Source organism: Syngnathoides biaculeatus, chromosome 4 (genome assembly GCF_019802595.1).
Source record: "Syngnathoides biaculeatus isolate LvHL_M chromosome 4, ASM1980259v1, whole genome shotgun sequence".
NCBI classification, from domain to species: domain Eukaryota; kingdom Metazoa; phylum Chordata; class Actinopteri; order Syngnathiformes; family Syngnathidae; genus Syngnathoides; species Syngnathoides biaculeatus.
Window position 1 is genome coordinate 25,743,811 of NC_084643.1, and position 23,342 is coordinate 25,767,152.

At 40.5% G+C, this 23,342-nt stretch overlaps 1 protein-coding gene across 2 annotated transcripts; it reads left to right on the forward strand.

The window, feature by feature from the left end:
* Window positions 1-4,338: 4,338 nt before the first annotated feature.
* On the forward strand, window positions 4,339-22,604 carry scarb2a (scavenger receptor class B, member 2a). 2 transcript variants are annotated; one of them, XM_061816291.1, is made up of 14 exons: window positions 4,339-4,466; window positions 5,042-5,165; window positions 11,176-11,333; window positions 11,412-11,559; window positions 12,500-12,694; window positions 13,582-13,673; window positions 14,593-14,712; window positions 14,883-15,061; window positions 16,762-16,880; window positions 17,101-17,174; window positions 17,263-17,314; window positions 17,403-17,555; window positions 18,339-18,386; window positions 19,574-22,604. In XM_061816291.1, the coding sequence occupies exons 2-14, from the start codon at window positions 5,043-5,045 to the stop codon at window positions 19,703-19,705; spliced, it is 1,593 nt and encodes a 530-aa protein (XP_061672275.1). In that variant the 5' UTR covers window positions 4,339-4,466; window position 5,042; the 3' UTR covers window positions 19,706-22,604. The 2 variants fall into 2 exon arrangements, with proteins under 2 accessions (XP_061672275.1, XP_061672274.1); XM_061816290.1 differs by lacking the exon at window positions 4,339-4,466 and having other exon boundaries at window positions 4,537-5,165.
* The last annotated feature ends 738 nt before the right edge of the window (window positions 22,605-23,342 follow it).

A 23,342-nucleotide genomic window follows, 5' to 3' on the forward strand; every position in this document is an offset into this window, starting at 1 on the left:
TTCTTTCTAATCAAATTAGGGGCACGAGAGAGAGCGCAATTTTTTTCACAGATCTTTCACTCATGCAGGACAAGCCGAAAGAAACTTACTTGTGTCTGGTTACACTGATTCTTTTTAAAAATGCTTTTAATATGCAAACTGTACAGTATTTGTGCATTCAGGGCCATGAATCAATCGTAACTGAATAGTTCTGATTGTTTTAGACATTTCATCCATTCATGCAATAATAAGGCTTAGTACATACTAACCAGTGTTTGTGTGGGAAGGTCAACTGTTTATGCACCAACTTAGAGGCATATCCCACACCACATATACAATCATTCCTGTGAAATGCAAAAAATAAAAAAATGAAAAAATTGGGAGAGCCATTGTCCTGCCACTTGAATTGCTCTGTTGAAACTCCATCATTGGTATTACATTTAGTTGTAGATTCTGCAGTGAGGTGGCATTACCTAATTCTCAAGGAGGCTGTGTTGTTTGTTGAAGGGAAAATGACTGAGTTTCTTCAAAATGGACAAAAGAACAGCATTGTAAGTAGGGGATAGATGATGTTGTAACCCCCCTCTGTTAAGTAATAGAATGTATAGGCTTATATCAGTGACTTATGGGTGTATTGGTTATGTTTTCTGAAGCTGGCCGGGTGTGAGTGCAAAATATTTTAGTCCCACTACTGTCCCAGCGACAGTCCTTCAGCTTCTTGATTTGGGGATGCCTGAAAGTAGCTGCATCATAATATTCTGGTCTTTTTTTGTTTTTTGCCAGTGTCTCTCTCACACATCCCAGCAAAGGCAAAATATTTAATGCGGCAACAAACAGAATGTTTAGGGTCAGAAATTTTACAAAGTCGCCCCATCAAACCACACAGCATTTATCTGCTTTTACTTTTTACACAAAATCCAGGAAAAGTGGCATACTGTTGCAACTGTGTTTGCGTTAGCAGTGATAAAGATCATTTTTAGATTTTTAGGGCCGTGATTTCCAACCTTTTATAGAGCCAAGGCACATATTTTACAATTGAAAAATCCCACGGCACACCAACAAAAGTAAATGTCATCAAAAATGGATCCATTAATGACTGGATGTACTTCCTGCCATCTAATAGAAGAGGATTTTTTTTTGTTCTGTCTGTCATTGTGCCTCACTGGCATAAGTAGATGAATAAAGATACATTATTTGTTGTAAATAAATGTTTTTTTCTTTTTCTTTTAGCAATTACATAAAATTGGATAACTTCCCACAGCGCACCTGAAGAGAGCTCACAGCACACTAATGTACCCCGGCACACTGTTTTGGAATCATTGTTTTAGGGTAACCCTTCTGCTATGGAGGAGTTATTTGTCTACTTTGGTTATTTGCCCAGAACCCAGCAAAGACGGGACATTGTAATGACTGTGTAACGTCCCGTCATTCCACGGCATCAGTGACAGCGACAACTGCTTTCGACACAAGTGAGTTTCAAACAATAATCCTGTCACCCGACCGCCTCTGTTACAGCTCCGAAATTGGAAAATTAAACAGGTAATGTGTCCCCCAGTTTTCCACCTTTTTCCATACAAACAGCACCAGTACGGGAAAAGGAGGGAAAATGTTGGCTTTTAAAGGCAACGTAAAAAAGAGTGGTATGTGGTGAGGGGGGAAAAAAAGATAGCTCACAAAGTCTGTATTGTTACTTTGGAATATGAAGGATTGTCTGGACTTCCATCGGAAGTCACCGTGATTTCCATCTTTCAGACTTGTCAGGAAATCAGGGGGGGTTGGTATCTCACACTGTCAACCCAAAGGAAAAGCTATTTCCTTGATCCCCACCTAAATTTAACCGATTGTACTGTCTTGGACTGTGGCACATCCACGAAACATCATCGGAGTCCGGCTAACAAACACCAAGGAGAGCATAATGTCAGCAAAAATGACAAGGTTAACCAAAATGGGGAAAAAAATGTTTCCTTGATCCGCACCTAAAGTTCAAAGGTTGTACTTTGGTTGGTGTCACATCCTTCCACACAATGTCAGTAAAGTTTCGCTAAACTAAGAGAACAAAATGTCACCAGACAAAAACAATGCCAAGAAGAAGTGGAAAACATGTTCCCGGATCTTCACCCAAATTTGCACCCTGGCCGGTGTTGCATCCTTCCAAAAAACATCACTGACGTCCTCCCGAATCGCTAACAAGTAGCGATGAGAATGCGATGACAATGAAAATCTCAATACCCCCCAAAATAAACTATTTCTTAGAGCTGCGCCTAAATTTAACAGGTTGTACTATACTTTCTGTTGTATTCTTCCACAAAATGTCATCGGTCCTGCTAAATCACCCAACAAAGATGAGAACATTACCAAAAAACCATGTCAACAAAAATGAAAACAATATACTGTATCCATAGTTAGTTTAGTGGTTTGTACGTTGGCCTTCTGCCTCAACCCTTTGCGAAAAGCCCTACTAACTTGTTAACAAACAATATGTCAACAAAATTCACAACATCCCCAAATATTAAATTTCCTGTATCCACAGGTTGCCTCGTGGCCTATAAAGTAATACCTCAATTTACGAGTCTGTCGCTTGGTTGATTTCTTTGATTTGTGTTGCGACACAAAACGTGTGGTACAAATGTGCTTCAGATCCAGAACCAATTGAGGGTGAAGGCTAACGAGTACAATTCTGAGCAAAGCAAATAAAACATCCAGAAGGACCAAAATAAAATTGTCAATGTGCAGCAATATTTTTTTGACACCATCGAAAAAGTTATCCTTGTCGCTCTTGATTTTGCCCAATGCTTGTCTCAGCGGTGACGTGTTCTGTGTGGTTCTCGTTCTCACACAAAGACACAATAATGATCAACAGCAGTGCTTTATGTTCACCGGAACTTGAGCTGTTTCATTTTTTTTTGTCTGAAGCTTATGCTAAAGCATTGACTGGCAGACAGTGTTTACAAAAATCGTACTCTGACACCATGGCAACTGTGGGGCCCCGGAAGTGCTTGCAGTAGCGCAAATATTTTGCTGGTAGACTCGGCCCATCTGTGGCATAACCACGATTCACTTGTTTGTTTGTTTTTCCCCTTTTTTTTTCATTTTCCGGAGTAACCGACCCCCAAAAAAGGCTTATTGGTAGTATTTTGGGGGGTTTTAATCAATTTCAATGCTATTACAATTTACATTCCTTGTCTTCATTCAAATCACAAAACAAAGAGTTTGGGAGAGCTGGAAACATGAATGGAATTTCAAAGGGGGACATGCATCCATTTTCTTTGCCGCTTATCCTCACGAGGGTCGCGGGGAGTGCTGGGGCCTATCCCAGCTGTCAATGGGCAGGAGGGACAGTACACCCTGAACTGGTTTCCCAGCCAATCGTAGGGGACATAGACACAAACACCATAGACACCTATTTAGAGTGTCCAATTAATGTTGCATGTTTTCGGGATGTGGGAAGAAACTGGAGTTCCTAGAAAAAAAAAAACGTGCAGGCATCGGGAGAACCCGGGTCCTCAGAACTGTGAGGCCAACGCTTTACCAGCTGATACACTGTGGCGCACCAAAGGGGAACATTTAATTCTTATACAACTTAAAACTGTGTCAAGGAACAAATTTGGAAAAAAAACTTGGGCGACAAGCCATCACTATACCACGTGCTGCAACCTCATTCCCAAACAGCTAAATTCCATCCATCCATTTTTTGAGCCGCTTATCCTCACAAGGGTCACAGGAGTGCCAATCGCAGCTGTCAACGGGCAGGAGGCGGGGTATACACCGTGAACTGGTTGCCAGCCAATCCCAGGGCACATAAGAGACAACCAACAGTCCGCAGTCACAATCACACCGAAGGGCAATTTAGAGTCCCCAATGAATGCACGTTTTGGGGATGTGGGAGGAAAACTACGCAGGCAGAACACGCAAACTCCCACAAATAAAATGATTACATTTAAATGTCGTTGGAGTGAGGCACTATTATGCAGCCTAAGATGTCCATTATTGATTAAAAAAAAAAGTAATGTTCACGAACGAGTGTTTTGCACAACAGTACACATATTGACCGAATTGCAGCCACTTCAGCAGCCACCCCCCACCCATCCGCAAGCAACATTGGGTGCCGACCTCGTCGCATCCTTCGCACTCTCCCTCACTAGCGGCGTCCTCGCCTTTGGCTCCCGCATTTAAATACCAGCCCCGCCCCGAAATCAGTCGATCAAATTCGACATCGTGCCCACCGGCTTCTGGCCAATCAGCGAGCAGAGGGGCCGGTGTCGAGACGGTGGTCCGGGCGAACACTAACCAATGAGAGTCCAGGTTTGACGCATGCGGTTTGGGAGGGAGGAAAAATGGGGAGCTGGGGTGACGGGGTCAGTGACGTCACGACCGTTAGCCATTTGGAAGGGGGATTTTTTTGCGTAAGAGGGTAAAAAGGAGGCATTCAAGTCATTCGTGGAAAAAGAAAAGAAAAATGACATTTTCAGATGTCCAAAAACATAAATGTAAGTCACGTGACGCTACTACACGGTTTACATTCAACGACGGTGAAAAGTGAACGTGCTAAAACGTTTGAAAAGAATATTGAAAGGAAGTTGATAGAGCTTACAAATATGGCATAATAAGTCGCTTGAAAGTGGTGGGATGGGCCATATGGTTGTATTGGAGGCAGTAATGAGACATTTGAAAAGACGATTCAGCTTCCCGTCCGTTTAAATAGTAGGCAGTGGGTGTTTTTTTTTTTTTTTTTTACTACGCGACGCTTCGCTTGGCTCAGCCCCCAAAAAGCGGTGCTCCGCCTCACCGGCTTCATTCCAGTTCAGCCGAAGTAGCGGCTCCTCCTCGTCATCAACACACTTCAAAAAGACACTTCACCCTGCTAAAATCGCCACCTTAACCTCGAGAGCATTGCGGGGACGCTTGAAAGAGGAAAAGGAAAAGCCTCTCCAAGAAGTCGACCTGCGGAAACTAATCGAACGCAACACGCTTGCCACTCGCTTCAGGGACTTTCCACCTCAAAAAGGCTTAAAGGCGACAGTTTCTACAGTTTTTGTGCCATTTTCTTTTTTTTTTTTGGCAGCATGACCCGAAGATCGTGTGCCATTTATGCCACCGGTATTGCATGCGCCCTCCTCCTCGTCGTGGGGATCGTCCTGGTGGTGGCTCAAGTCTTCCAGACCACCATACACAACCGCTTGAAAAAGGTGAGTTCGGTTCGACCTTCTTTACTCCCAACGAACTGCCATTAAAAACGCTCCATTGAAAAGCATGTCGCTGAGGCTCAGACCGGCTGATGCAGCATGACCCACTGACACATTCCTTCATACTTTTACCATGTCTTCCCATTTCAACTACGTCTCTGCAACGTTAGTGCCCTTAAAATCTTCCCTGATTCTCGACAGTGAAGTTAAATGTACTCCAATGTACCTCAAGGTGATTGCACGCGTTACTTGTACCTTTTCTGTCTGGGGGAGGGGCCACACGTCGTTCAGTTTGAGGGAGCAGAGAATCCCAATATTTTAGTGGTGGGGGACCCAAAATGAAAGGCAGGTCCTCCTTTGCTGAGGTCTTCAAGACTTTTTTCCATTCATTGACTTCCATGTATGTATCATGTCATGTATCACAACCCAAATCGACCTTTTTAAAAGGTGCAAGAAAAAGTATTTTAACAATACATTATATGGTCTTCAATTTATTTTATGTATCTATCGGGAAATAGAAATCACCCCCAGTGACAAGTAGCTCGAAAGCAGAAGTTTCCAATCTAAGGGCCGTGGACCACAAAATGGTTGCACAGTTCTGTTTTTTGCTGCGATTGGCTGGTGACCAGTGTACCCCGCCTCTCATTCAGTGACAGCTGCGATGGGCTCGAGCACTCCCGCGATCGCCCCGACTGAGGATAAGCTGCCATTTGGAAAATGAATGAATGGATGGTTCCCTTATTAAGCAATCATCTACTGTATTGTCATTTTATAGACCAAAACATTTTTTTATTTAGTTAATTTATTCATTAATGTGCAGAAATTGTCTACTTCAAAATTGACTTTGTGTTATTTTAAGGAACTAAGACAAGGATTAAACTACAGCAGGCCTTGTTCTTCTTTTATCATATATTGTCACTGTTGGGCTCAAACCTATGTCCAAATTTGTTCAATTTTATATTAAAAAAACTAATACTGGTCAGTCTGTAAGTGGAGCCATTAGATTATTGACCAATCTAAAAGTGTTGATAATACAATGCTAATGGCTGAGTAAACTAGCCATTTTTAGATTTACTAAAAAGAGATTCTTTTGAAGAACATGGCAGCCATGCCATTTTTTTTCTATTTATGGGGTATTTTAAATATAGAGGTCTCCATAGAAGTACTTAATGTTTCAGGTTTGTGTAGTTCTAAAGTAGCACCATTTTAGGGTATCGCGTACTCCTGAAAGAGCTTTACAATTTTAGGGGGCCCCTAAGCAGGTTGCGGTTTCTTTTTTTGTTTTTTGGGGGGTTGAAATTGAAGAAGTTTGAAATGGAAGTTTTGTTCTGGAATTCGACATAAAAAGTACACAATGTTCTCTTTGGCTCTTGTGTATATATTTGAAGATTTTTATTTGCATTGTATATTAAATATATTGACTTAAGAAGTGAAAAGGGGCCTACATTCATATACTTTATTTCCCAATATTCACGAACAACAAAATTGCTACTTTTTGTGAATGTGAATCTGAGTTGAAGAAACAAGCACAACAGGAGGGTTAAATAAGTTTGGGGGAACCCTGCAGGTCTACTGATTTTAATAATTAATGGAAAATGAATGAATGCATTTATGTCCGCCTACAGTGACAGCGGCAGTGGGGTGGGGCTCGCGTGGGTGGGGTGGGGATCTGTCTTGTGATGGGGGAAGGGAGTTTATGGGTGAGACTTCTTTTAATACCTTCAGGGTTTGTGTGGGCGTGTTTGCGGTCCGTCGTTTTGTGACTTTAGTGTCGCGAGAAGCAAATCTTTAGATCACTTTGTCACTTCCAACTGTGGAAGCAGCTTGTTAGCTTCATAGGCTAACCAGGCTTGGTCCCAATTGCGTCGTTTGTTTCGTACACCACAAATGTTCGTGGGTTGAACTGAAAATAATCACAGAGCAAATTTCTAACAATTCAGTCAGTAGTTTTAGCATGACTTGTGTATGCTATGTATGGGTCCAAACCATCAAAAGAAGGAAAGATTCAAACCACAAAAATGAGGCTAGATGTTTACCCATCTTCTGAGCCGCTTATCCTCGCAAGGGTCGTGTGAGTGCTGGAGGCCATCCTAGCTAACCTCGGGCAGGAGGCGTGGTAGCTCTGAACTGGTCGCTAGCCAGACACCTTACAGCAACATTAGTACTTGGTCACTATTTAATTCAACCTCTGGATACGCCACCTATGAGTGTTAATTTAAAAAAAAAAAAAAAAAATCTATTGAGCTGTCCAGCTCACTTTTCCGTCAATTTTTTGTATAAGGCATATAGAGACCACTTATGTGGGCTAATAAAATATCTTAATAAAAACAATTTTAATGGTCAGAACACAACAAAAAGAAACTAAAACGGAACACACCACAATACTATTGCTAGCTCTTGACTCAATATCTTAATACAACTGAGGATTCAGTAACTCAGTTTGGGGCGGCAGCGGCGGACGCGCTATATCTCGCACCCGGCCACACCTGCGATTGCCTTTGACCTTTCTGGGATTGTCGGCATTCCGCTTGCTGCCGTGAACCAGTGGCAAGCATTTTCGGGGGCTCCGTGCCAACTCATCTGGATTACTTAGGGAGGAAGCCAGCCAGACAGCCAGCTTCCCTCTACTCCTTAGTGTAAATTAATTTTCTCCATTGAGAATCTCCAAATGAGGAGTTGCTTAGCAGGGGGAACAGCTAATCCTCAAGTGGCTCATGGTGGAGAAAAATAGTCTAATGGCATATTTTTTTTGAGTAGTTGTCAGCGCTAACCTCAGTGCTCTGTCATTCTCAAACGAAGGTCTGTGAAATAATTTTCAGTAAATTATTATACCCTATCATTGAGAAAAGCGCTTGTTTCTCTAAGTAGTGAGCAATGTCAATAAAAAACACAAGACAGTAATTACTCCTTGCTGCCTTAGCTTTGCGTTAAATAAAAGCTCTCACGTGACTATGTGCAAAAGACGCATATTACTGAAAGTTGTTTTTTTTTTAGTGCAAAAAGACATTTTTCTGAGAATATAGTCCAATTTTGAGGTAGAATAAAGACTTTCAGGAAAAAAATGAATATCATGAGAATAAAGTTGTATTTTTTTTTTAAATACTCGGAAAATACAATGACTTTCTTCCCTCATTAAACTTTGACTTTAACATTAATATACTATAACTTTTTCTCGTTATTCTTGATAATTAACTTTTAATTCAGACAGAATACAACTCTACGGTCAAAAAGGTTACAACTATTTAAAAAAAAAAAATACTCCCATTTCACTTTTTTTTCTCTTCAAAATTACATCATAACATTTTTTCTTTTGCTGTCAAATAAGCAACTTTTAATCCGTGAGGCATTCAAGGGTGCATGTGATAGTTATGCTGAATGGGCGTATGGCTTATTCAATTGTGTTACTTCAAATTTATGGTTACAAAAATTGCAGTTAAATTTAAGGAAGAATACGGGTCCCTTGGAGCAGACTTCTCCCATGTAGAAAAGTCCCTGGATGGATGTGGGAAGTCTTCCAATCTCTGCTTTAGGGTGTGGATGGAAGCATAAATCATGTGAGGAATTTCTTTCATTCTTCAACCCCTAAGGGCATGTTTTTAATTTTTTTGTTTTTTTTCTCTTTTTCACTTCACTTCACCCAGGAAAATTTAAATATCGTCCATCCAAAGGGTGGCATATTTGAGGGAGAAAGCGTTTCTACAAATTCACGCTGTATTTGGGGCTGGTTTACTTTTACTTTTTTTTTCCTCTCACCGGATCTCGTGCTGCTTACGTTGCGCCTCCAAAGCTGCTGTTTGGTTAAGGACCGGTTCTCTTCAACCTCAACGAATGTCACTGGGCTGTGTTTCTGTTGGCAGCACTGATGGCCTTCCCACTGATAAATGCTTTCCAAATAACAGGTAAAGCATCAAGGACTCCTTGGAAGTCTTCAAAGATGTTTGCTTCAACCAGTTATAATATCGCAGAAAAGGAGAACTTGATTTTAAAATTGTGTGACATCATCTTCCTTCCACTTCAGCAATTTTAATGATCCACAGTGCTGTGGAGATACTTGAGGCTTTATAACATATTGAGTTCCTCATTATTGTGGCGGACCAAACTTGCTACAGCAGCAGATAAATAAAAAAAGCTGACAATAAAAACACACAGCTGATGCATCAAATACACATATTTGCACAATCTTGTAAGAATTTGATTGAAATAAGTTTGAGTTTCAAAGGTTTCTTGACAGTTTTTGTTACCTCAAAGTCTCCAAAAAGCGGGCAAATGTTTAAACGGTGTAAAATAAGAAAGATAAAGTTGTACTTGAGGCTTTTATTTTGAAGTTGGCTCTCACAGCATGTTCCTGAATTGTTACCATAATTTGCACAATTGTTGTTGGAGCTGGCTAAACTGCAAGCATTGTTCGTGTAATGTATTCAGTGCCACTTGGCAAAAATAATTGCGCAAGGGAGTCACGTTTTCTGCATATTGTTTTTCTGTCATTTTTTTGGTATACCTGAACAAACTACATACTTGTGTTGCATGGCAGAAAATTCTGCTGGACACAGTTCAAGCCAGAAGTTTACATAGACTGTCAAATCCCAGCTCTGCGTGTGTGGAGTTTGGATGTTCTCCCCGTGCTTGTGTGGATTTTCACTGGGCACTCTGGTTTCTGCCCACATCCCAAAAATATGTAACGTTAATTGGACACTCCAATTGCCCCTTAGTGGGATTCTGAGTGCGACTGTTGTCTGTCTCTATGTGCCCTGTGATAAGCTGGCAACCAGTTCACGTTGTACCTTGCCTCCTCCCCAATGAGAGCTGGGGTTGGCTCCAGATAAGGGGCTAAGAAAATGGATGGATAAACTAGATGTTTTTCTCTCTCTAAGAAAGTCGTATAATTTTTCAGGAAACATGCCTGGATTATTTTGTTTGTGTTAAGACTCGTGGGATGCGAACGATTTCAACGGACAACAATGCAGACCATCAACATCTGCTAACGTTGAAAAGTCTCTTGGCAGAGGACCGGCGGCCGCAGCCCTCAAGCTCAACCCCGAGTGCTTGTGTGACAATGTACATGTGACAATACCTCCTCAATGGTGAATATCCAGCGGACAAAGGTTCTCGAGAAAACTGGAAGAAGGAGGAAGTGTAGTCAATTACATGCACATCCTTAAAAATAACCAGTTTTGAGCTCTATCTACAAGAGTGGTGGGAAGTCACCAAGTACAAATACTGCTACTCCATCAGACTTTCAGTACTTGCGTATGTTTTCGGACAATGTTTTACTTTTGATTACTACTTTTGAAACCTTGTATCTGCAGTTTCTACTAATGGCCGGTTACTTTTTCGAAGAACAACTCTAGCACCCTGCCTTTGTGACGTGACTTGACTGTTCACTGCAGTCACATATGATTTCATCACTATGCCAACATTTACAGGCAATGCCGGTCCTGTACAGGTTCTAGTCTAAGCTTGCTGGGGTCCGCATTGCCTGCCTCCTATTGCGCATGCGTGCGTGCGTGTGTGAGGACCCTCAGGCTGATCCTCGTTTTACATTGAAAAAGTAAAGGAAACCAACCATATTTGTCCCGGTCAAGCCCAAAGGAATGGGAACCAAAAAAAGTTGAAACCTACTAAAATAAATCTGGATTTGGCACCAAATATTACAACGTCTGGCCTCAAACCTGCCACACTGTCCACCACCCTCCAGACCAAAAATCCTTCGTTCACAAAAAAATGCTTTTTGAGAGTCATTACACTAACAAAAACGGGCAGTTGTAACTGCGTCAAATATTACAAATTGATTTAAATGCACCACACCAATCGGAGAATGTCTACATCAAAGTTCTTTGTTCACAAAGGGTTAGGTTAGGGTTAGTCCACTGAAACATCCTGCTATCAAAAGAAGTCCAGTAACAGGGCCAAATATCATACCAGATGGACTCAAATGCACCACACATTCAAGGCTTTTATTGTGTTCGAACTTGGTGGTAGCTCGCTCTTTAACTACTTGTTACTTTGTGTTTAGGAAATCACCCTGACAGAGAAGAGTCAGATGTTTGAGTCATGGAAAAACCCTCCCCCACCTGTCTACATGGAGTACTACTTCTTCAATGTCACCAACCCAGAGGTCTTCTTAGCGGGCGGGAAGGCGGCCGTCCAGCAGATCGGACCCTACACCTATAGGTAGTCCAACTTCCTCTCCTCGGATCCCCGGATTCTTCTCGTGTCGTCTGACCCAGGTCCTTTCATTGCCTGCTCCAGGGAGTACCGGCCCAGGGTGAACGTCACCTTCTTGGAGAACGGCACCAAAGTGTACGCCCTCAACCCCAAAACCTTCGTGTTCGTGCCGGAGAAGTCAGTGGGTGACCCTGAAGTGGACATCCTCAGAACCATCAACATTCCTTTAGTGGTAAGAGACCAATCATATATCTTCATCATTCTGGACACAATCGTTCATGGGAAGAACAATTGTTTTTTTCACATTTTAAAAATAAAGTCGAGGGGAAAGTTAACAAATATAAATAGATACTTTATGTTTAAAACATTTTTAATGTATAAATGTTGGTGTACTGTAAATATAATTAAGAGACTGTTAATTTTATCACTTTATTGTGGGGAAAGTTTTTTTTTTTTTTCAATTTATAGCTTTTTTTCATGAAATTCAAAGTTGAAAATACAATATCTTAAAAAAGTGGATCATGACTAATTTGTTTAATTGAATATTGTAAAAATGAAATGTTTTCATTTTTTAAAAACTATATTTAAAAAAAATCACTTATCACAGGTTTTCATTAAAAATGTTTTTTTAAATGTTTAAATTATTTTTCTCTTCATTCTATAAACTTGTAATAGATTTTCAGGAATACACCAAGTAAAATGTTTTTCCATTAAAAAAAATATCCATCCATCCATTTTCTGAGCCGCTTATCCTCAGAAGGGCCACGGGAGTGCTGGAGCCTATCCCAGCAACTGTATCTTCGGGTAGGAGGCAGGGTACACCCTGGACTGGTCGCCAGCCTATCGCAGGGCACATGGAGACAGACAACATGATCACACCTTGGGGCAATTTAGACTGTCCAATGAATGCATGTTTTTGGGAAGTGGGAGGAAACCGGAGTCCCCGGAGAAAAGCCATGCAGCCGCGGGGAGAACTTGCAAACTCCACACAGGCGGGGCTGGGATTTCAACCCTGGCCCACAGAACTGTGACAACACTTTAACCAGTTGGACTACGTTGCCGCTCATTAAAAATATTTTTTTAAATTGCATATTTTTTCACCTTTTTTTTAAATAATAAATGTGATTAAAATGACATTCTCAATGTGCCCCCTACTCACCCTCCCTTACCAGGTGGTGATGAATGAGCTCAAGTCATACTACTACATCCTGCGCACCCTCATCTCAGTCTATATCAAGTCCTTGGGCGCCGAACTGTTTACTACACGCACGGTACATGAGTACCTGTGGGGCTTCAAGGACCCAATCCTGACCAAGATCCACTCCATGAAGCCGGATGTGGACGAGTATTTCGGGCTCATGTGGAAGGTAAACGCAGAGGGTTCACTTGTGGCCACGTAATTACTTGAATTTATCAACTTCCTATTCACTGTGTGTTGTGACTTCTGCAATCTTGTGGGGAGGCAGTCAGCTGCTAAGACAAACGTCTTAGCTGGATGACTCAGTTGGGGAGTTGACTCAGAAGTAAACTGAATTCCCATGCCGGTGAAGACACGATGTGGACAAAATTATTGGGACATTATCCATACAAATACATCATTACTTTGATTAAGCTTCATGTTGTGAGCTAAATTCTGATTTACGAGCCCATTTCCAGTGAAGTGAAAAAAAGGTGGAGCAATTAAGTTTCTGTAATGCCCTCACAACATGACGGTGGGGGGGGGGGGGGGGGGGGGGGGGGGGAATAGTGAAATGAAAAAATGATGCCACTCTCGCAAGGATCTTCAGTAGGCCACAACACACGCCGAGATGCTCACATGTAGAGTAGGCAGCCGACTCAACATCTCCTGACTTCACTCATTAGGTCACACCACTTAAAGGTACACAGCCAGTGCACAAATACTGCAGTACACCCAGTACTTACACACTATAAAAATTTTATTTCTCCTTTATTACATGATGGGGTGGTTTAAACTTTTGCCTCTACTTTCAGGATAACAAAGCACTTGTTCCAAGACTTTTTTTTTTTCAACAAAAAACAACAAAACTGCATCCTACCAAAATCACTGTACGCCATCCCATTGTCTAATTATGAGCATTCCTAGTGCTCAGTTAATGCTTTATTGTGTTCAAGCACAAGGTGGCATTTCTTTCTGCCGCTCATTAAGCACCCCGACGCAAACGTGTTCTGATTCAGTGCCTCGCCAGCATGCGATTCATGTCTCAACCCATCTCCCTCTCTCCTCATTTGGCAGAAAAATGGAACCCACGAAGGCGAGTTTGTGTTCCACACCGGCGAGCAGGACTACATGGACTACGGCAAAATCGACACATGGAATGGACTCAGGTAAAAACCTTTTTATTTTTTGCAATCATGATAATTTTAATTTAAATTTACCGGTAATATACAATATTTGTCCTTCTGGTCACAGTTAGACCTGTGATTCCCAACATTTGCTCAGTTACACAACTTTTGAGTAGGGTTCACGGGAAAAGCCTTTGCTCCCTGCATTTAAAAGTGGAACATGGTTACAAAATGAATGTTTGGCTATCCGTTGTGACTTTGTACTTTGAGTGGGTCCAGGTCTGCGGGTTTGAGACAGCACCAATACATTTAAGCTTAGACTAGATCCCTCCTCACGTCACATCTTGATAGCCGGGAAAGCTGTTTGACTGTGGAGTAGTTCATTAAAAACATGCCCTAATCTCATAAATTTCCTCCATAAACACTTTCGCCACTCAACAAAGCAACAGTAAAGTTCAGGATATTAAAAAGCAAATAATTGACATTTATCAAACACATGCATATAACCTCATTATCTGCTCAATAATGGAAAGTAGGGCAATGAATTTACTAGAGCTGCAGAAATTCTCAAATTCAAAACAAAACAAAAATGAATGCTGAATCAGAATTTTCATTCGAATGGAAAATTTAGTCTTCAATTAACCTGCCTTGCACATTTTTGGAATGTGGGGGCAAACCGGAATATCAAGGGAAAATGCATGCAGGCATGGGGAGAACACGAAAACTCTACACAGGCGAGGCTGGATTTGAACCCAGGTTCTCAGATCCAGTTGGCCTAAATGGAATCATGCATTATTCCGACTGGAATTTCGAAATATTGCTTGTATATATGCTTGTGCTTGATTCATTAGACCAGCACTTTGTTTGCATTTTACATTGAAATATGCATTCCTTCCATGTTTGGTGTCAAATCAAGAATCATAAAATAAACATGTTATTTTTTTTCTCTCTTTGTGACTAGGGCGATGACATTTTGGTCGTCCAACCACAGCAACATGATCAACGGCACGGACGGCGCTGTCTTCCACCCGCTCATCAGCAGGAACGAGCTGCTCTACATCTTCGCCGCTGATCTCTGCAGGTATGCGAGCTCCAATTTTGTGTGCTCTCCCGCCCTTGTTTCCCATGGAGGACTGATAAGGATTTTGTCAGAAAAGTGGACACGCCCTGTAGGCTTGATGATACACAGGAAGTTATTTTGGAGAGCATAGGGTACACAAACTGAGTGAGTGTGATGCTTCTTTATCGCAGGTCCATCCATCTGGCCTACGTAAAGGACGTGGAGGTGAAAGGCATCCAGGCGTACCGCTTTGCACCCCCCAATGACGTGCTCATGAGCCCCGTGGACAACCCCGCCAACGAGGGCTTCTGCGTGCCCGCCGGAGAGTGTCTAGGCACCGGCGTGCTCAAAGTCAGCGTTTGTCGACAAGGTAAGATAAGATAAATACTTACCGAAGCCAATCGAGAAACCGCAAAAAGCCTCACATTTGATCACATTAAAAGCATCATTCATGGCCGAGATTTTCGTCACTTAGTTTATTTAAACAAAGTAACAGCAAAGTCAAGCTTGCAATGTCAGCCAATGTGTTTGTTTAGGTCAGTTATTACAGGGAAATATGCTTTCAGTGTCAATCATTAGCTCAAAACAATATGATGGGTTTTTTTTGTGGTTGTTGACTGAGTAAAAGCAAGTTTGAGATCACGGGATGCAGCATGTCCAATTAAAAATTTCAAGAAGAATTTCTGTACTGGGAAAAGCTAAACATGTTCTGTACTATTTTATACTGTCACCATAATTAAATTACTGGACTGGAGAAACACGAGACTTCCATCACAAAGCCTCTTTATATTGTGAAGAAAAGAGGCATAAGAAAAGTAATTTCTTCAACACTCAATCCAGTTTTTCCTACAACCTAAACTCAAATCAAAACCCCACATGTAAAACTGGACATAATCTGTTGCCGGGTCATATAAAAAAATTTTTTTGAAAGGGAAGCAAGTTACATATTTTGAAAGGAAACTGAATTTAAAGACAAAATACCTCATGCAGCGAGGAAAGTTTATATATATATATATATATATACAATTAAGTTACATTTTACATTGAACTCAATTTCTTTTTTTTTTTTTTTATGTATTTATTACTGTGTTAGACTTTAGAAATAAACCCTTAATGTGTCCAGTTTGGTTCTTCAAAACAAAATACCGCTTCCACACCCCCACTACCCTTTAATGACCCTCTCAACCAGCACAATCTGGTATTTCCTTCTCCATTTTGACCGCGTGGTTGAATTATTAACAGTACTCAGCGCGCGTGTCGCAATGATTGGATTATTTGACTGTTGAATGGAGAGGGATTGCTGCGATAAGAGCGCCAGGAGCATCCCCGACACACGCTCACCTCTGGACTCTGGTGTTTGCATTCCTTTAACCATTCATCATCTTTATCTGCCACTTGAGCCGCTTAGATTGGCATATAGGATTCCTATGCAGAAACGACTAACAGCCTTTAATAATACAATTCAATTAACTAAATGAATTGGAAATACATAATACTAAAATTGCATTAAAATTACTTTTCTTTTTCATTTTTTACTCCTGAATACTTAAAATCAGTAAGTACTTACTGATTTTATTTCTTTTTTTCCCCTTTCTTTCTATTCTATATCCATAGCTTGTTGAATTTTGCATTTTGGAATGTTTTAAATGACCAGAAATTTGCCTGTTGGATTTTCAAGGCCAGGTCCTGAAATAACAAAGCAGCCCCAGACCATCACACTGCCACTACGCTGTTTGGTAGTTGTCAGGATGTTTTGGTTGTTTTTTTTTTTTTTTTTTTTTTTAACATCAAATGCTATTATATTTATCTCTAGTATAGCAGGCTCATTTTGTTAACCCACACAATGTTAAGTCTTGGAGCTTATGAAAGGGTTTCTGGGTAAATGTGAGTTGATGTTTGTCTTGGCCACATCAGCATGTCATCAAAACACATGCCTGGACTATCTACAGCGATACAGCAATTATAGCTCCACAAACATTGAGCGTATCTCACGTTTGTTCTCTTATCTTACTTGTGGAGTTTAACAGGAGTCATTGACTTGTTTGTTTTACTTTTGTGTCCTCCCTCAAGGCGCCCCCATCGTGGTCTCTTTCCCGCACTTCTACCAGGCTGACCCCAAATACATCAACGCCATCGAAGGCCTCAACCCTAACAAGGACGAGCACGAGACCTACCTCGACCTTCAGCCGGTACAGACCACCCTGAAATCTACGGGTTCCGCTTTTGCTTTTTCACTTAAGTTTATAAAAAAAAAAAAAAAAAAAACACTGCTGAAAATCCACAATTACATTTTAAAGAAGCTTCCAATTGTCCTAATTGATTTTTAGTTCTGAAAGTTCTATGATACGCATCGCAGCTGTAGCCCTGGAACATTAGTTGTGTTTTTAATAAGGTCTATTGTGTTTACAGACCACAGGTGTTCCCATTCGGGCCTGCAAGCGTGCTCAGCTCAATGTCATCGTGAAAAGAGTGCCGGGCTTTCCGTAAGGTTTATTTTTTTATTTTTTTCTTTTTTTTTTTTTTTAACCCTCTGCTGCCAGCACGTGACTAACTTGTCACCTCCTCCTTCAGTGACACTATGTTCCTCAACGAGACCATTTTCCCCATCATGTATGTTAATGAGGTGAGAACAGCTGCTGCAAAAACGTAGTAAGGCATCAAAGTCAAGCTATGCCATTTGTAACACACACTTTTTTTTTTTTCTCTGGCAGACGGCCACAGTGGATGATGACTCTGCCTCCCAGATGAGAACGCTGCTCCTCATCCTCACCCTGGTGTCCAACTTCCCCTTGCTTATTGTGGGCATGGGCCTCATCCTGCTGCTTGTCCTGGTAGTCCTTTTCTGCCGAAACCGTCAAAAGAAGGTGAGTCCCCTCAATCCCCTGCTACCACCCCCGAGGCTTGACCCTATAGCAATAATGATCTAGTAATCAGCTCACAAGGTCCCTGTTAGATTTTTTTTGTGTCATTAGCCAAAAGAATAGATTGCCAGGTTTAGGTTGTGAGAAAATTTAGAAGCCCCAAACTTGCCGCATGCCAACTAACTACATTGCATGCATATCTAACAATAAAACCAGCATGAACAGTGATTCTTGCTATTTTGTGTTGAATTGTATCTTTATGGGGGGGGGTTGGTAACGCCATGTTTTGGTAAAAGGCTTTATTTGTGTTAGTTAGTTCATTATAGCGCTGCTTTCTAAAGTGCTTTAAGTAGCGGAATTAGTTGTGAAAAACTCATTAGCAGTCTTATTAGTGAAACAACTGGTCTAAGGTAGCAGAAGAATTGGTCTGCACTTGGCTGAAAAGTCATGTTTTGATTTTTCAGCGGCAACTATCACATCTTCAGAATTCTGATTAGCCCAGCACCTGGAATGGCTAGCGTCCAAAAAAAGAGCTACATTCACTTAAAATAATTGTATTCTCAACATGCTGTTTGTCATTGCGGAGTAGTAAGACATGGTAAGCTAACAAGCCAGCCCCCCATAAATGTTATACAGTACTGCTTAAAGGTTTTTCCAAACGTGGGTTTGATAGCTAATGATGACAAAGTTTGCAGATGCTTATTTCCCAACTGAAGCATTGTTTGTATTAACCTTGTTGTTTGAATTTTCTGTAACCTTCCCCTTTTTCCCCTTTTTCTGTTTTAGAACGAAGTAAAACGCATTGATTTTACTGAGGCTTTTCATTCTTTTGCTGTAAGTCTTTTTCTATTTTTGTTGCCTTGTTGTTCTTTGTTTTGGATTTTGTTGGCCATCTTGAGTATTTTTTTTTTTCATGCTCATTTGGGTCTTAATTGTTTTGTTTGCCTTATTTAGTCCGGTTATGCACATTTTATCCTGTTGTTGCTTTTGTCCTAAGTGTTACATTTTTACAGTATTTCCTCAAATAGTACTGCATCTTCCACTCCCCACCCCAGCCTTCCACTAGGGAAACAGTTTGTTGCTTCAGTTCATAGACATTGTTTAGAGTTGAAATGGGTGGCTAACCAAAACAGCAGCACCCACTAGAGCATGTACTATACATTTTTTTTTTCGTTAGTCCTTTTTATATCATCTCATAACACCAGTTTTACTGGATGAAAACTGCCCCCTAAAACCAAAATAATAGATTAAATATATATTAACTGTGTAAATTTAAATGTCATTTTTGGGTTGGACATTTTATTTTTATTGTGCGTTACTTTAATCAAGAATCAGCATTTCTAAAAGGGAAAGGCTGGTGTCAAACAAAAAGTACGTCTAAAAATATTTCAATGGAAATTTCTTTCTGGTGGACTAAAATAGTTTGTAATTATTTAGTTTGTTTAAAAAAAAAAAAAAAAAAAAAGAGGCCGCTTAGCAACTGGTCCGCCCCCTCTCTGTACATGAATGGTCACTTCATGAGGAAATACAGTATTAAGAGGATATTTCACTGTAGACATGTCAAAAAAAAATTTCAATAGTCGCTGTCAGACAATCAACATTTTTTTTCCATTATCTGATAACAAAAATGAAGTCTCTGAGCAGCAATCATAGCTGATCTTCCAAATAATCATGAAACTTTAATGCCTTGTATTGCACACATTTAACAGTGTACGCAAATTATTTTTGACATTTTAACACCCATACCTGCTTTCCATTTGAACTCATTTGGAGGAATTTGAATTCCCTAGTGTCTGTGCGTGTGTGTAAATATCTACATACACACACACACACACACTTCCTGTAAAAATTACCTAAATCAGTCCTTGAAACATTTTTTGCAACCAGTTCTGACGTATTCACTGGAGTTTGCCGATCATTTCAAGCCTTCAGGTTTTTTTTTTTTTTTTTTGTCGTACAGCGACTTTGCACCTTTGCCATCTGATACTAACGTCAACTTTTCTCCCAATTTGCGGCTCCAGACGGCCAAAGACGAGACCGCGTACACGCAGGTCAGCGACAAGACTGACGAGTCCCCCGAAGCTCCTGCCACCCAGCCGATGAGGAACGGCTCCTACATCGCCATGTCGCCAGTGGAGGCCCAGAAATGTTGATCTAGGATCACCACCCCCCTCTTCTCATTTCTCATACCCCTAGTCTGGCGCTCACAAAGGGGGCTTGAGGGGGGTATCGTTACCACGAGGCCGGTAAGGGCAAGTAGGCGGACTTAATATTCTATGGGGTGGGAACGTTCCCTGAGCCCTCTTAAAAGCACCCCCCACATGCCAAGCCTGAGTCAGTCACGAGAGGCTTCTTCTTCCTCTCCTGGTTGACTCCTACAATGAAGACTTGACTACGACTTGTTTTTCCATGCACCCAAACTGGTCATCCTTCCGACACACATCCTCCAACCTCCTTGTCATATTAACAAAAGTATTGGAACAAAGGAAAAAAAAAAAAAAAAGACTGAGCCAAATAATTTAATTATCTTGCCTTTTGTTTCACACACTGGCTGGTAGTGAAAGTGTGTCTGCGCCACCTTTTTCCTCCCTCCCCCTTGTAACACTAAACAGTTCCGAGCTAGTCTGTTTAAGCCATGCTTGTGGCTCATCATTTTTTGTTTCTTTTTCCCAATTGGGGGGCAAAGACACCCACGGAACATACAAGGGAGACTCGAACTTACTTTCTCTGCCTTACCGCCACGACGGTTCACACGTCTACACTGTTACTTCAGCACAATTGGGACCACAAAGGATCCTCCATGAGACTACCAGGTCTTCTTTGTCTTTCCTTCGTGAGTCAAAGAGACTTTAACGTGCAAAACCGAGCACTTGAATCACTCGTTGTCTTATCATTTCAAGCAAACAAAAAAACACCAATCCCCCGCACCCACACTTTATGCCTGAAAAATGTGCCAAGTGTGTTTTTATCTTTGTTTTTGGTCTTTTGTCATTTCTGCACCGGATAGTCGGTCTGTACACATTTCAAACGTGTGTGTGTGTCTTCGTTGCTGCTAGGCATCGGCCATAAACCTGTGCTTTTCCTAAGATTCTTACACCTTGCCAATCTATCTTAACATTGTTTGAGAGCTTAGAAAACAATGAAAGAAAAATGTTACATTTATTCCACATGTTCAACAGTAAAGAAGACTGTAGTGATCAATGCGGTTGAACAAAAGGGCCCTTATTGGCTCTTTCTAGATTTTGTGAAAGGTTTCCACCAGTTCGGTACGTTTTGGGTTGTTAACTCGTCAGGAAAATCAACAAAGAAATGTGAGATTATGCAGTGCGTATTTAACTATCTTCATTCGTCAATCAATTTTGAAGTGGTCAGAAGTTCACGCCAGCTATTCTTTTCCATCAACATTTGGGCAATGGGTAGCATTTTTAAAATCTCATAACGCTTACAGGAACATTTTGTATCTGGCACCTCAACGTAATTAATTGCTAATACTGGGTCCTCAGAGTTGTGGGGGGAAAAGCAAGCGCTAACCTCTCTTGCCACTGTGACAGCTCTTTATGCAACTGACAATTCTGTTTGCCAACAAGTTACCATAATTTCATCACAGTGCATCATTATTTTTTTTTGTCATACAATTCTGTCTTTACGAAAGGAGGGATTTTGTCTGCACCCAACATGAATAGACTCACAACTTTGCTACTGGCGTACTTTGGGACCCTTTAATTTGCAACTGTACTGAAGTATCCATTTTCTGAGCTACTGATATTATGACTTTTGGGGGGGAGGTGGACCTTAAGATCACCTTTGATCCCCATGTGGCTGGCACCCCAATGTAATGGTTCTAAAAAAAAAAAAAAAAAGTGGGACAATTTGATTGTTTGGGGTTTTTTTTTTTAAACTTTGCAAACGGTCATCTACTGCGCTTACTGTATTCAACCAAAGTCCCTTTTATGTCGGTGTTAAGTGGACCAAATCATTTTACTTGGTGATTCTGCTGCACAAATCGTAGTCGAAATATTTTTAGAAACCGCAAAAAAATATCATGTCCTGAGCTTTATCGTTTCAAGGAAACTTTAACAAGACTGCCACGCAGATGTAAGGGTTCTAAAAAAATGGGGCAGTTTGGATCTTTAATAATGGAAACACTGAATGATGCTGTATCAAAAAAAAACTGACTGGAAACAACTTTATTTGGATTGGTTAATTCCATGTTAGGAGCATTTTGCAATAGAAATGGCGGGCAAAAATAAACCTTTTACCGAAGTGGTGGAAACATACACCCCCCTCCCCCCCCACACACACACACCCTTATGACCAAAGACATCCCTGGCTTGGCTCCTCGTGCCACAAACCAACACCGCCTAGCGTATTTTTTTTTTTTTTTTTCCCCCTGCCTTGTGCCACCGTATTTGCTGCTGTGCCTTCTTAACATCGAGGCTGAAAAGGGTGCGGAAACCGGATGAATCTCAGTATTATTATTATTATGATGTAAGATAAAAGCAATACAGAGTTGTGTGTATAAATGAATGGTTGTTATTACAGGGCCATGTATTTATGTAAATTTTTTTAAACACCCCCCCAGGAATTCTTTTGTGATGTTGGCTCTTGCTTGGGTCCAAGTCTATTTCAGCTAATTTTCAAAAAAAAAAAGATGTAGCGATGATACGTGATGCTAACATTGTGAAAGTGGAGGGCTTTGATGAGCAGGCGGATTATCTTGATATGACGAATGAGATGAATGATGCCCCCCCTCCCTCCTCTTCCTTCTCCAGGGACCAGCGGTTGTGCCATAAACCTACTCGGGGTCCCAACACTTCTGTTTGAGCTTGTTTAATGGTGGTTTTTGTTTTCCTTTTGGTTTTCCCAATGACAATCTCCTCCTTGTCATGAGAGGTGCAAAAAAAAAAAAAAAAAAAAACAATTCCAAGAACTACTTATTTTTAGTTTTGATAATTCCCACTGCACACACCTTTCTTACAGTGGTTTTGTAAACATTTCTAGTGTATTTGCAATAAAATAAAAGCTTGTCGACAAGTGCAATGTGGTTTGCTGTGTTTTATTTTTCCCTAAAGACTTTGTACAAAACTGATAGCTGCGATAGACTCCAGCACTCCTGCGACCCTTGCGGGTATAAGCGGCTCAGATCACGGAAATTATCATTATTATTATTATTGATTGATTATCATTGATTGATATTGGACAAACATAACCCAAACATAAAATGGATATTTTATCAGGGAAAAAAAATTCAAAGCTTGCTGGCTATGTACGAAAAAGAAAATAGTCCCTGAACCGAATAACAAGTACAGTAATACCGCTGTAATAACTGAAATGAAGCGAGGTTTTTTTTTATATAACGTGCTTCTTATAACTTAATAACTGAGTCTTCACAACTCCGTGGTAATATTTTGATTCATTAAAAAAATGCACAATCCTGGTCTAATCTTTACATTTCTTTCATTAGTGAGGAACTTTTGTAAAGGTATGAATTTGAGAGGGAGGCTGTACTTTTGCACACCACTGTAAAAAGCATATTTTTATAAAATTTCATGTTTTTCAAAATGTATATATATATATATATATATATATATATATATATATATATTATATGAGATAACATATGGTTCAAATTTGCTTTAAATAGAAAATCAATAAAATCATCCATGTATAAAATAAATCATATAATATAGTGTATATACATATTTGTTTTATTATATATTTATTTATTGCAATTTGATTAGTTTTATTTTTGTTTTTGTTTGAACTATACTTCATTTATTATGCATTTAT